At 26.5% G+C, this 12,951-nt stretch overlaps 3 protein-coding genes across 8 annotated transcripts; 2 read left to right on the top strand and 1 right to left on the bottom strand.

Moving 5' to 3' along the window:
- The first annotated feature begins 425 nt into the window (after nt 1-425).
- Nucleotides 426-2,664, top strand: LOC122568754 (solute carrier family 35 member G1). Of its 3 annotated transcripts, XM_043728873.1 has the most exons (3): nt 426-662; nt 1,009-1,101; nt 1,169-2,664. In XM_043728873.1, exon 3 carries the CDS (start codon nt 1,203-1,205, stop codon nt 2,055-2,057), a length of 855 nt encoding a protein of 284 aa, XP_043584808.1. In that variant the 5' UTR covers nt 426-662; nt 1,009-1,101; nt 1,169-1,202; the 3' UTR covers nt 2,058-2,664. The 3 variants fall into 3 exon arrangements, with proteins under 3 accessions (XP_043584808.1, XP_043584806.1, XP_043584807.1); XM_043728871.1 differs by having other exon boundaries at nt 1,009-2,664; XM_043728872.1 differs by having other exon boundaries at nt 438-582; nt 1,009-2,664.
- A 2,718-nt stretch (nt 2,665-5,382) lies between these two features.
- On the bottom strand, nt 5,383-9,778 carry LOC122568217 (partitioning defective protein 6). 4 transcript variants are annotated; one of them, XM_043727690.1, is made up of 6 exons: nt 9,652-9,778; nt 8,448-8,684; nt 8,070-8,298; nt 7,816-7,943; nt 7,454-7,732; nt 5,383-7,349 (listed from the first exon to the last, which is right to left on the bottom strand). In XM_043727690.1, exons 2-6 carry the CDS (start codon nt 8,505-8,507, stop codon nt 7,038-7,040), a joined length of 1,008 nt encoding a protein of 335 aa, XP_043583625.1. In that variant the 5' UTR covers nt 8,508-8,684; nt 9,652-9,778; the 3' UTR covers nt 5,383-7,037. The 4 variants fall into 4 exon arrangements, with proteins under 4 accessions (XP_043583625.1, XP_043583628.1, XP_043583624.1 ...); XM_043727693.1 differs by having other exon boundaries at nt 8,448-8,659; nt 9,652-9,767; XM_043727689.1 differs by having other exon boundaries at nt 8,982-9,687.
- A 127-nt stretch (nt 9,779-9,905) lies between these two features.
- Nucleotides 9,906-12,909, top strand: LOC122568216 (caspase-8-like). Its single transcript, XM_043727687.1, has 7 exons — nt 9,906-10,293; nt 10,728-11,311; nt 11,392-11,657; nt 11,906-12,098; nt 12,174-12,299; nt 12,374-12,517; nt 12,607-12,909. The coding sequence occupies exons 2-7, from the start codon at nt 10,759-10,761 to the stop codon at nt 12,813-12,815; spliced, it is 1,491 nt and encodes a 496-aa protein (XP_043583622.1). The 5' UTR covers nt 9,906-10,293; nt 10,728-10,758; the 3' UTR covers nt 12,816-12,909.
- Nucleotides 12,910-12,951: the final 42 nt, after the last annotated feature.

The following is a 12,951-nucleotide window of genomic DNA, read 5'->3' on the forward strand; positions in this document are numbered from 1 at the left end:
ATATCTAAAACGATATTTAATATAAAAGTGTTCACTTTATTATTATCACTATTGTACTTTTACTTTGATAAACCCTTTAATATTGACACATTTAAATTTGTAATTTGAATATATTGACAAATCATAACATTTGAATATAGTAAAAATGAAAGTGGGAATAAAAATAAAATTTATAAAAATACTAATATTTCTTAATTATTGTCCGCTGTTTATTCATAATCTAGTAATTTTATTAGTGAACTGTGTTGTTAATTTTACACTAATTTTATTAGTGTATGCGTTGAAAATTAATAGTATTTATATAAAAATATGTTTTTTAAAACTAAAACATTTAAAAACCGATATTTCAAATGCAATGTATAATTTGAATTCTAACTCACGGTCATGATCGTGATCTAAATTAAACGCCTTTCTTGCGTTCTGAATATTGTGATGAGTTGCTTACTTCATGCGAGTAACAACGTGATATTTTAATTAAAATAGAAATAAAAGAAAAATGTAAGGGACATTGTCAGTGGCAATGAGGAAAGATGTATTATTAAAGTTTTTAAAATAATTTAGTCTTCCAAATAATTTATAAATGTATTACTCTAATTATTTATTACATAATTTTACTAATATAACTACATGCTGTGATTAATCATTTATTGTATCTATTGCAGGTGAGTTATAACATTCGATAACATAACATCAATTTATAATAGGTTATTAAAATGACATAACAAATAATATTTAAAAAATGAATTATTCCTTAATGTTCAAACTCACGCTTTTAAATTTGTTATCAAAGGACATCTACCATTCGTTTTAATTTTTATTTAGTTATTAATTAAAATGTTTATTAGATATTATACATTTCAGTGTTTAATGACAAACTGCACCTTAGTAATATAATGCTTTTGTAATTGTTCCATCTATATAGTCATGCACCTATTTTATTTAAATTATGAAATCTTTGTCTAGTATTTATGTCTGTGGAAAGTACTTGAGTTTTATTTTTTCTTTCAGACATGTCAGAACATGTTGAACTGCATCATTTACTTGATGGTGATATTGAAAATAACACAACAACACAACAAAAACGATTTTCAATTCTAATGTGTAAATCATGCCCTTATCTTGGTTTAATATTGGCGACATTATCATCATTATTTTTTTCATTATGCAGTGTCATTGTGAAGGGCTTAGTGGAAGTAAATCCAATGGAATTGGCAGCATTTCGGTTCGTGGGTGTATTATTACCAGCAATACCAATTGTAATATATAAGGGTGAACATCCATTTCCAAAGGGACGTAGATTAATGCTAATACTAAGAAGTTTTGTGGGGACCACTGGCCTCATGTTAAGTTTCTATGCATTTCGGCATATGCCATTAGCTGATGCATCTGTTGTAGTATTTTCTGTTCCTGTATTTGTAGCCATATTTGCCAGAATATTTCTAAAAGAGCCTTGTGGATTATTTAATGTTATAACAGTTTGTTTAACATTGATTGGTGTAATCTTAATAACACGTCCACCACTAATTTTTGGACATACTATCGAGTCACTTTCAGATGGCCACATAAAAACACAACATGCAGATTTATGGGGAGCTGTAGCAGCTTTTTCAGCAACTCTCTTTGGTGCAAATGCATATGTTTTGCTACGAGCTTTAAAAGGCCTCCATTTCTCAGTAATTATGACAAATTTTGGATCATTTGCCTTGATTCAGACAATAGTTATATCTTGGGCTATAGGTGCATTGTGCTTACCTCGGTGTGGGACTGACAGACTTTTAGTTGTTGCACTTGCTCTCTTCAGTTTTGGGGGTCAAATACTGTTAACATTAGCTTTACAAATGGAACAAGCAGGACCAGTTGCAATAGCAAGATCAGCAGACATAGTTTTTGCCTTTTTCTGGCAAGTTTTATTTTTCAATGAAATACCAAATCCTTATTCAGTAGGAGGAGCAATTGTAGTTACAAGTTCAGTTTTATTAACAGGACTAAGAAAATGGGCGCTTTCATTACCAGAAACATCTAATGTTAAAAAATCCTTAGGTATTTTGGTGATGTAAATTATGAATTATAAATGAGAGAAATATGATTTCTTCTTATTGCATTTTTTGTTTTCGTAATATTAATTTTAATAGAAAGAGATTGTTTATAAGTAGAAGTAATTTTGGCTTGCATGAATGAATTTATAAAAATAAAGTAAGATTTATATATAATATGTATATAAATTTTTTAAATTTTACAAAATTAAATTGCTTCAAATTTAAAAGAATATCCTCTATTATAACTATATTGCTATGTTTCACATTGAGATCGTACTGTATTATTAATACTGTTTTGTTGCAAAATGTTATATTTTCCTAATAAACTAATGATTGTCATTACAAATTCTAGTCTAAAACTCAGTATTATAAAAGGAACTCTTCGGACATATTTTAATGTACATTTGTTACGTGTAAGTCTTCATTTCCATGTAATATACTATAACGATGTTTGTATTCTACAGTATGCACAAGATAACAAAGCACTCTCTTGTACCGTACTATACTTTTAAAATAATCAATTTTTATGCAAATATAAATATTATAGTTGAATTAAAATTAGATAATGCACAAATGTTAAGAAATATAAGTTTATTAAAACAAAATATATGTTATTTAACATTTCTATACCAATATGGATTAATAAAATAATGAATGTTATTTAATACAAAAATTTCAATCTCTACAAAATTATAAATTACATTGTTTATGACTTTACAATGTAATTTATATTTTTACATTGCATTATTTTATGTGCATGTAAAATATAAGAAAGTTTAAACACATACATATTTGTATAGTAATATCCAAAAATAGGTATTTTATTATTTCATGTATATTGTTTCTGATCATGGACTAGAGTATACTATCTTAATACTATCTCAAAAAAATTTTGTAAGAAACGTTTATTCAACAACGAATAAATAGTGAAATATTTAAATAAATTCTAATTTATAGTACATAAATACAAAGTTATGTAAACTTGTACTTCTAAAATATTGTTGTGTATGATACAAATTATGATACAATAAAGTTTGTATTAGAATGTTTACATTAATTTATTTTACTACTAGAAATATTTTTGAAAACATATAATTTCAGTTTTTAGATTAAAAAAAAAATTAAAGATCTTATATATAGCAAAGCATATAAATCATAAGAGAGATTAATTTGTTCTTAAAAAAGTGATACAATTAAAATATTCTGTTTTACATGTGAGGTTATTTATGATATTTAACGTAAATTAAGTTAATACTGAGCTTATTCAGTATAATATATTAGTTATAATATATACATTGCAAATTAGAATATGTTTTTGCTACTATACACAATATAGCTGAACAATATTATAATATTTTATATATGAAGAAATATCGAGTATAGAAAAATAGTAGTGTATATTAAAAATTGTATATGACGCGAAACTTATATTAGTGTAAGATTTTTTAAGTTAATAATTGTCATACAGATATCGTGCTTATTATAATACATAAGCTAACATTAGTTTCTTGTAGATGTCAATATACGTATATGTATAATATTGGATAATTTCAAGGTGTGTGTCAATTAAATACATCTGGTGTCTATTATTCATATATTCATATATTAAGCATTGGTCTACCTGATTTTACTTACATCAGGATCACGACCGTGTTCTACGTCGACACCATTCGTCGTATATCATAGAATATTAGATAAGTTTAAATATTTAAAACAAGAAATGTATAAATGTAATAATACACACTATAATAGAAAATAGTAATGTGATAAATATGTAAATACTGACATGTCAGAAGAGATAATGAACTTAATATTCGTCCTATTTCCTAATAACAATATAATATGATAGAATAGAATATAATGGATATAATAATAAGCAATAAGGTTTAGAAAGCGTGGTATTGATGAAGTCAGTAAGAATTATTCTTTGATCCGTGATATATATGAACAATCAGCAAGAACTAATGGAAAATCGTAGCGCTGAAGAGAAATTCCGGTTCGTCGTGATTTCTAAAGAGATTAACGATCCACAGCTGTTACACTAATTAACTAATTCCTCATTCGACGATCCTATGCTGTGTCTATTAGCGTAAGAAAGAACAAGATATCGTTTGTGTCCGTATGTATTCATTGATGTATTTACGAAGAATACTTCGTCGAGTAGGGATTTCACACGAAGCAATAGGAAGAATAATACATGGAAAAGGATTACGTCCTTACAACGTTCACCGTGTGTAAGGACCTCGTAGGATGGATTATGCCGCTTGACGAAAATTTTGTCACTGAATGCTAATAAAATTAGAATGTAATCAACGCTGCCTTGAAGATATCTTGTTCACGAATAATAGCAGTCCTTCACTGACAGAACTGCTGTTATTATTGCTACTGACCAATATTCGGAATCATCAAAATACTGCAATTTTCGCGTATATTCACATTATGATATAGAAATTTAATCAGGACCGCTTGGACAGGCACAGTTTAATATATATCTGACATTAACATGTAAATAAAACCAGTTTGAAAATTAAAGTGATTGATATTATACGTTTATGAGTAAATGTCATTATTTTGTGTTATATTTGACTTTAAAATACGTCTTTCCTTGTCTTTTATATATTAAATTTGACAAATTACAGTTAAAGTATCTGCTAAAGTATTGGTTTTTGATATAAATAGATTAATACCTTTTTGTAGAGAGCATTATGCTGGGTCAGCTAATGTTATAAAAAATATTCTCAATATCATCTTAATATTTAAAAAAATACAAAGTATTAAAAAATCAAACTACTTATATTCATCTGATCAAACCCCTCGAATAAATTTTATTTCGAACGTTTTTTGATGAAGTCAGTAGGTAACGAGATATTCCAGATAGTCATTCTTACTAATTCACCCTATATGTACATAACGTGTATATAGCGTATACGTGAATGTTTATATATACATTCCCTATACTGTTTGTTACACAATTATCTAAGTTATCCTTCGAGTACATATCTGTTTTCTTCTACAAAAAGTATTTGGTTTTATGAACAAAATTTACTACAAAATATACTGTATATATAATTTCTTTTTCCATTTGCATTGTTAGCAATTAATATGAAATCGAATTAGCAAAATTAAAAATGATGATATTATTATAAAAATAGTTTCTCTAATTTGGGAATGAAAATATTTTAATGATTAATTTATTTCTACGAATTAATTTATAATTGTATTACGATAAAATTTTTCTGCTTTTATCCATGCATGCATGTATTTTTGCTAATCTAATTGACAAAATATAAGTAAACTAGTATGTAGATTAATGCTACAATATTCAATTTAGAACCATACAACATAATTAGTGAAACACTGTATATATTTCTTGCACTACAAAAGTTCTATGTAAATGGAATGTGATACAATTCATCACAATCCAATTTTTATATTCATGGATAAAACAATGAAGGCACAAATATATAAAGAAAATATTTTACATGTATATAAATATGTTTCATAATCTTATATGTTCTTACATCTAAAATTTGTAAGGTATATTTTAATATCTAGTGTTCAATTAGATAACAAATAACATTTATAAAACTGGAATTAAAATTCAAAAACTTCAACACTCTAAACATACAGTAAAATGAACAGAATACATATACGAGTAAATATGTTTCCGAATGCATCAGAGTAGGAATAATCCCAGTTTTGCATTTTTATAAAAAACATTGGAATGATCTAAGTATAAGGCCACTCAGCTTTTTTTGAGTCCGTACATTCAATTTAAAATAAAGCGCTTATATTAACATTTCGTCCTCTTATGTTATTCATATATACACTTTCTTTTATCATTGAATAAAGGCTTCTACTTAGAATGATAAATTAAGTTATTAAATCTAATTATTTGCATTATATACATATTAAAATGATTAAAATCGATTGAAAAATTGATATTTTATGAAATGACGAACAAAGTGTTAATTAACAACAGATTTCTTTGCTAATTATCCAATTGAATGATAAAATATAATTCTGAAAAGATAGTTTTATACATTACAATTTTAAATCTCTATTCACGGTTTATGCCATTAAGTAGAAATTTAAGTAAATTAAAAGTAAAATTTAAGTACACTTCATGTATTTCCTATATTAAGAACTATAAATATTATTTTAATACTTCAAAAATATTGCTGTTTTCCAATAATGCTCTTATATATCAATACTAATATACTCCATACATGTCTTTTCAACAGATTGATAAAAATATATGTATACACATTGTATTCAAGTAATGTAAATACTAAAAGAAAATTTTCTTATATAATATTTTTTGTTTCTATTGCAACTAAAAGTATCATGCGAAAAATTTGTTGTTATTATATTCCGATTATAATTATATATTATGCTTTTTCAGTAATTATAATTTTTCGTTTTACATGGATCAATTTGTCACTTTAATACCTTCTGCATATAATATTTATATATAGCTACAAAAAGTATTAAAGTAAGAAATGCATATTATTAAATAAGTACAAAATTAAACAATTTAATTTTGATCCATAAAAGGAGAGATATGTTCTTTGCTTATGTTTCACTTTTATATTAATACTTTCTTTTATATATGAAAAATATTTTTAATTTTAATAATTTTAGCTATAGAACTGAATTTTCGAAACAATATTGATCTAATAAGAATAAGTGATAATATTACAGAATGATTTTAATGGAAAATGTATGTATCATATTAAAAGGCACAATCTTCTATGAAAATGTTCATTTCATGTGAATCTAATATTCATTTTGGTGCCTAATTCAACTAAATTATCATTAAATTATATAAAGAGTAGCTACCATGATTTCATAATGCTTCATTTACTTTAGCACATCATTTTCTTATTGTCATGTTATATTTTATGCTTATTTCTAAATACTTTTTTGGATGAACGAATATTTGAACCAATATTCAATTGAGCATGGCATAATATAAATAGAATTATGTAGTGCATTTATTTATAAATGTAAGACACCTTGATCGTGACTATAGTGATTTTGATGATGATGGTGATGATGGTGATAATGATGATGTTGTGAAGTTGAAGTTGTTGCATCATCCTGTAATGTTACACCAGTTAAGTCTACAATTTCATCTGCATCTTCGTCACTACCAGTTGCAGCACTTTGTGTAGACTGATGACTTCCAGAAGACAATTGACTATTACGTGAAAATGATCCACGTCTTGGTGCAGCTAATGCTGCTCGTTGATTTGCTGGCTTTACTGTGATTATGAGATTCGAAGAATTGGCAATCATCATATCTGTGACCTGTTTAAAATATGAAAAAATATGAGAAAATAGAAGTAGGAAAGAAGGTATAAGAATTACATGGAAATAAAAATATATAAATAACATATAACAATTTTACATACTTGATCTAAAGTTTTTCCAGCAACTTCTATACCATTCACTTCAAGCACTTCATCATTTACTGCTAAAAGACCTGTACTTTCAGCCAAGCCACCTGGTACTAATCTACTAATAAATACACCTGGTACTTTTTCAATTCCACCTCCTGCAGATGGTGGCAATATTCGGAAACTTTCTCCATCTTTAATATAAAATCCTAATGGTTTGTCAGAACCGTGTTTCAATAATCGTACACGACGACAAGTTTCTGGTAATATGTCTACATCAATTATTGCTGATACCTGTTATTGTTCATAAAATTTGTACTTAACATATATCTTGAATGATACACGAAATAATTTGTATTCATATAACTAAGACATACTTGTCTAAAATCGTGAGGATTAGATATAGCTAATGACTTTGGTTTTCCAGGTGTGCCACCAAGAATACTCGATATTAAATTTTTTGGTTTTATTGTCCCATATCCATTTATGTCTTCCAATCCATCCCCTATTATATAAAATAGTTTTTTGTTCTATCAATCTATTTACTATATACTTTGGAATAAATATTATTGCACTTGAATCTTATATTGAATTTATCTTTGATAATTATTTGTCATAAAAATTACTTAACCCTTTCTTTGAATAAAAATTCTAAGTAGAGGTTTTGCAGCCAGTAATGCCCTTGCCAAATTGTTGTCATTGTTAATGGGTAATAGATCACCATCGGTAGGATCTGTGTACCATATGAGGAAAGTTAAGTCAGGACCAATATCATGTCGCTCAGCCAATAACTTTTTAAAATCCTCATAATTAATTGCTTCATTACGGTTGACTGAAAATCTTATGATATCTGCATCAAACTAAAAAAAATTTTGATTTTCTCTGTAGAAAAGTATTCAATAGCATAACAAAAAAGAAAGGACACTTGAATGTTACTACATGATACTTTTTTTCTGTTTAATAATAGTATAGTTTAAAGGATGGGACTCTAAATTAAGAGGTTACTTACTTTACTTTTCACTGCGACGACACTGCTGTCAACTTGATGATGAAGTTTGCTTTTTGACATGATAATTAATTTCAAATAAATTAGAATGTTCGAAGCAAATCCACAACTCACGAATGCGATGACGTGACGTCAAAAGCACCTGTTTGGTAGAACCTGGTAGAACGCAACTTGGCTACAACCGACTCCAGGTACAATCCGTGCTAATCATAAATCTGGCAACAGTGAATGAGTTCTGTCCTAATGTAAACATAACCTAATCAGTATGGTTTCCCGCGATTTTATGAAACGTTTATTTGTATTATAGTAAGTGATAATATTAATGAAATGAATGAAACAGTACTATTCGTCAGCAGACAGATAGCAACAATGAAAATAGTGATAATACTGTTAAAATAATAATACAGTGAATACAATGTTGACAAAACATATTTAAAATTCAGTTATGTACTTTCAAAGAAAAGTTATTTAATATGAAAAAAATACATGTTGGGAAAACTTCTCAAACGAGATTCAAAGATAAAAAGAAAATCTTACCAGCATATTAACGTCTTATTGACCACGTAACCATTTTTATTAAACGTAATCACATTTCAGAAAATAAATCGAGATAGTAAGTTTAATGAAAAAGCAAAAAGTTCCTGAAATGTCCTCTATTTTAATTTATCTGTTCACTATGCACATGATTTTATATAAAGATAAATTAATATTCGGCAAAAAGAAATTGCCAACGTTTAAACAAATAACTCTCTTTTCTAGCTCTTTATATAATTGATTTAAAGAAAAAATTCTTTCTATGTATATCCTCTATCCCCCAAGATATTTAAAAAAAAAGTATAGTTTCTACCCTCAATTTTCCAATCTCTTCAATATTTTTTCGGAACTATCTTCTATACAAATATTAAAATCGGGGTTACGGATTTGAAATTCCTCCTTGTTAATATTACTATATATGTAACTAATCTTATTTCTTTTATATGTAATTTTACGAATTTATATGTTTCCTTACTTATTTTTAAACATTTTGTACAGAAGCAATTTAAACTTGCTTTACACAATGTAGACGTAAATATTTCAAATACAAGCATCGCATATCAAACTTTTCCAAAAACCAAAACAGATATCCACAAAAAATATGATTTTTATATATTACTTCTACTTCACTATAAATATATTTATATATAATTATTAAAATGATTGTACATACTTAAATAATTTTTTATAATAAGTTAATTACGGTACAACAAATTTCACTACAAAACCGAGATATCCAGAATCGGATCCCTGATGTTTCCAAGTACGGCGTTGCCATGTTGTTTAACTTTACGTATTTACCACGAATTGTACCTGAATACGAGCCGCCTGTATGCTGAATATACTACATATATATCAGAATCATGATATGTACTATGTACATACATATGACTGTTACTAGATCACTGCAATTTAATACTCAATTCGTAAATCCACCGAATTAAAAAATCTTATATGCTTTAAATAATAAGATTGTTTTAAATATTGATACTTTATTACTTATGTTTTCTATTTACGAATGGCGAAAATCACATTGTTTAAATATGTATTTAATATATTATTAAAACATATGTATAAACTGTAGATTAATACGCCATAGTATGTGTTTCCTCATATTCAAAGAAAGGGATTTTTATAGATATCTGTCAATTGATATATAACAATATTTGAAGATGTTTAAAGAAGTGATAATATTTTGGATAAAATACAGAAACCAAAACTGAATATTGTGATAAAGTTGCGTAAATATTGCAATGAATAAGTAAATATTACAATGAAATTGCATTGTAGAAGTATTACAAAATAATATTGCAAAGTAAGTATAAATGACTGTAATTAATGACTGTTAATCCGTCTTCATATATTACTTTCTAACAGTATCTATATCAATTTACTCGTTACCAATTGATTATTTCAATTTTATTTGTTTATTCATTTTTTATTAATAATGCGTTGTTTTATTTATTCATATTAATCTTTTCAATTGTTTTGTCAATAAAGGTTAGTAAATATGTGTATATACATTTATGTTATGTTTACTTCTATAAATATCATTTCCAAATTATGACTTTTATCCTTTTTATACTTTTCATAAATTTATTGTATCTTGTAAAATTTATAATATGTAGAATATTTTACACTCTAATACTATTTCAGTACATGTTTAAAAGTTATCAACTTTCAACATTTCTATATTATTCACATGTAGAGTGAAAACATGTATATTTTACAATATTATTTCTTTTCAAGGCGTATTATTAAAGCAAATTTGCGGAAAGCAATGTCTTTATTAATTGATGCAAAACCATCTGCTTTAAGCAGTAATGTAAGTGAAGATGTATTAAACAAAGATATTTTATGGAAAATAGAAAATGACCTCAGCATTGATGAGAAAATATCTATTTTATTTTTGATGATAACTGATTATCAACATAGCTTCAGAGAAATTTGTGATTTATTACAAAACTATAAAGATCACAAAGTTTATATACTTACAGAATTTATAAATAAACATCCTGAAAATTGGAAAAATAAATTATTGGAATCTATATGTATCGTACAAAATAGGCAAATTATACGAAAGTTGGGAATATCATTTGATGATTTGGATTTATTGTATCTGTCAAAAAATGGATCATGTTCCAGATACTTAAATTTAATTGCAAAAAGTCTATATTTATTATGTGAAGCTCTTTCCGAAGATAAAATCAAATTATTACTGCAATATGTTAGAACTGATTTAAATGCATATGAAGAATATTTAAAAGATATAGATTTTCTTGAATTACATATGTTATATTGGATGCAAGAAAATTATATTTCAATATATCCAGGTTTGTTTTTATCCATAAAAACACACTATTCTTTGTAATTTCATATAACTCCTTGTTCACATAATGTTTAATTATTTTAGATGGTAAGGCCAAACTTAAGAATTTGCTTAAACATTTAAAGATTTTCAAAGATTTAGAGCATATTTATGAAGATCTGGAAAAGTATGAAAATCATCAAAATGTGTTAGATACACAGCGTACAAATTCTACTAATATATCTCAGATACAAACATTTTCCATGAGAGAAGAAGAATCTGTGTTTTCAGATGTCGAAGGAGAAGATATAAGAAAATTAAACAATGGCCTTTGTATTATTATAAGCCAAATGCGTTTTTCAGGTCAACAGGTATTGTATTAATCAACATAATCATTTTTATCCCAATATAGATAAAATTATATAGAGTGTAACGAGAGTAAGTGTCTTACAACTACCATAGCATTATTCTATAGCTCCGAATTGGTAGAGATTTGTTAAAAGGTCAATTTTGTAGGAACTTTTTGTAACAAATCTTCACTGATCCAGAGGTAGAGTCACGTTGTGGTGACATTTACTTTTGATATAGCCTGTACATATGTATAACACTTTCATTTCAGTTTGAAACCAGATTTGGAACTGTAGCTGATCGTATGAAACTATCAGAAACATTCCAAAGATTTGGTTTTACCATTGAGGTGTTTAATGATTTAACCAAAGATGAAATACTTACAACATTAGAGAATATTCCAAAAGACTTTGGTACTGATTATGACTGCATTTTTGTATGCATTTTAAGTCATGGTTGTAAAGGTAAAATTTAGTAAATTTTGCATCATAAGCATTATGTTGTATAAGTTATTAATCGTTAATGATCATTAATTCTAGGTGGTATTATTAGTGCAGATGAAAAAGAAGTTAGCATTGAAGCAATTGAACATAAATTTTGTTGTATAAAATTAAAGGATGTTATTAAAGTAGTTATTATACAAGCTTGTCAGGGAAAGGTGACAGGTAACAAAAATTGTAATTTTATGCTGTCAGGTTAAAACTTGAGATTGTACAATCACAATAATTTTTAATTGCAGGACAAATAAATGACGATGAAGTAACTCATTTAGTTACAGATGGTCCTTTAAATTGTGAAGTTTCAAGTATTTTACCATACAAAAATTTCTGTATATTTATGTCAACTATGCAAGGTTTCATATCTGTTCGTCATAAAGAAGAAGGTAATACATAATTATCTCTATGTTACAGGTTAGAACTTGATATATTTATTAGGTGTATTATTCACACATCAGAAATTCATATTTTACAGGATCTTGGTTCATACAAGAATTTTGTAATATTTTACAAAATGGGGGAAATAAAATTACATTCCTGAAGGCTATTAGAAAAACGATTCAGTCGGTAATGAAGAAGAAAGGAAAATTAAATGGAACAAATTCCATTGGTCAATTACCTGAATTGAAAACATGCAGATTACTTATGGATTTTCAGTTACCAAATTACCGAGCAGATATATAAAAAAGGAAAGACAATATTATTGCCCTCAATGTACAAAACCAATAAAATAGAATAATAAAATAATATATTTTATAAAAAAAGAAAAAATAACGTTTACTTAATAACCTAATATCTTACATAACCTAAAAAATTGTCG

Source organism: Bombus pyrosoma, linkage group LG6, assembly GCF_014825855.1.
Source record: "Bombus pyrosoma isolate SC7728 linkage group LG6, ASM1482585v1, whole genome shotgun sequence".
Taxonomy (NCBI): Eukaryota; Metazoa; Arthropoda; class Insecta; order Hymenoptera; family Apidae; genus Bombus; species Bombus pyrosoma.

Bases quoted from the DNA above. Each gene is read 5' to 3' on its own strand.
- LOC122568754 (XM_043728871.1), top strand. From the start codon at position 1,011: ATGTCAGAACATGTTGAACTGCATCATTTACTTGATGGTGATATTGAA.
- LOC122568217 (XM_043727690.1), bottom strand. From the start codon at position 8,507: ATGTCAAAAAGCAAACTTCATCATCAAGTTGACAGCAGTGTCGTCGCA. The intron at 7,944-8,069 runs GTTAAGTAATTT...TTTATATAATAG, and splicing joins AATTTTTATTCAAAGAAAGG to GGGATGGATTGGAAGACATA. The intron at 7,350-7,453 runs GTATGTAAAATT...TATTTTAAACAG, and splicing joins CTGGAAAAACTTTAGATCAA to GTCACAGATATGATGATTGC.
- LOC122568216 (XM_043727687.1), top strand. From the start codon at position 10,759: ATGTCTTTATTAATTGATGCAAAACCATCTGCTTTAAGCAGTAATGTA. The intron at 11,312-11,391 runs GTTTGTTTTTAT...TAATTATTTTAG, and splicing joins TTATATTTCAATATATCCAG to ATGGTAAGGCCAAACTTAAG. The intron at 12,300-12,373 runs GTAACAAAAATT...TTTTAATTGCAG, and splicing joins TTGTCAGGGAAAGGTGACAG to GACAAATAAATGACGATGAA.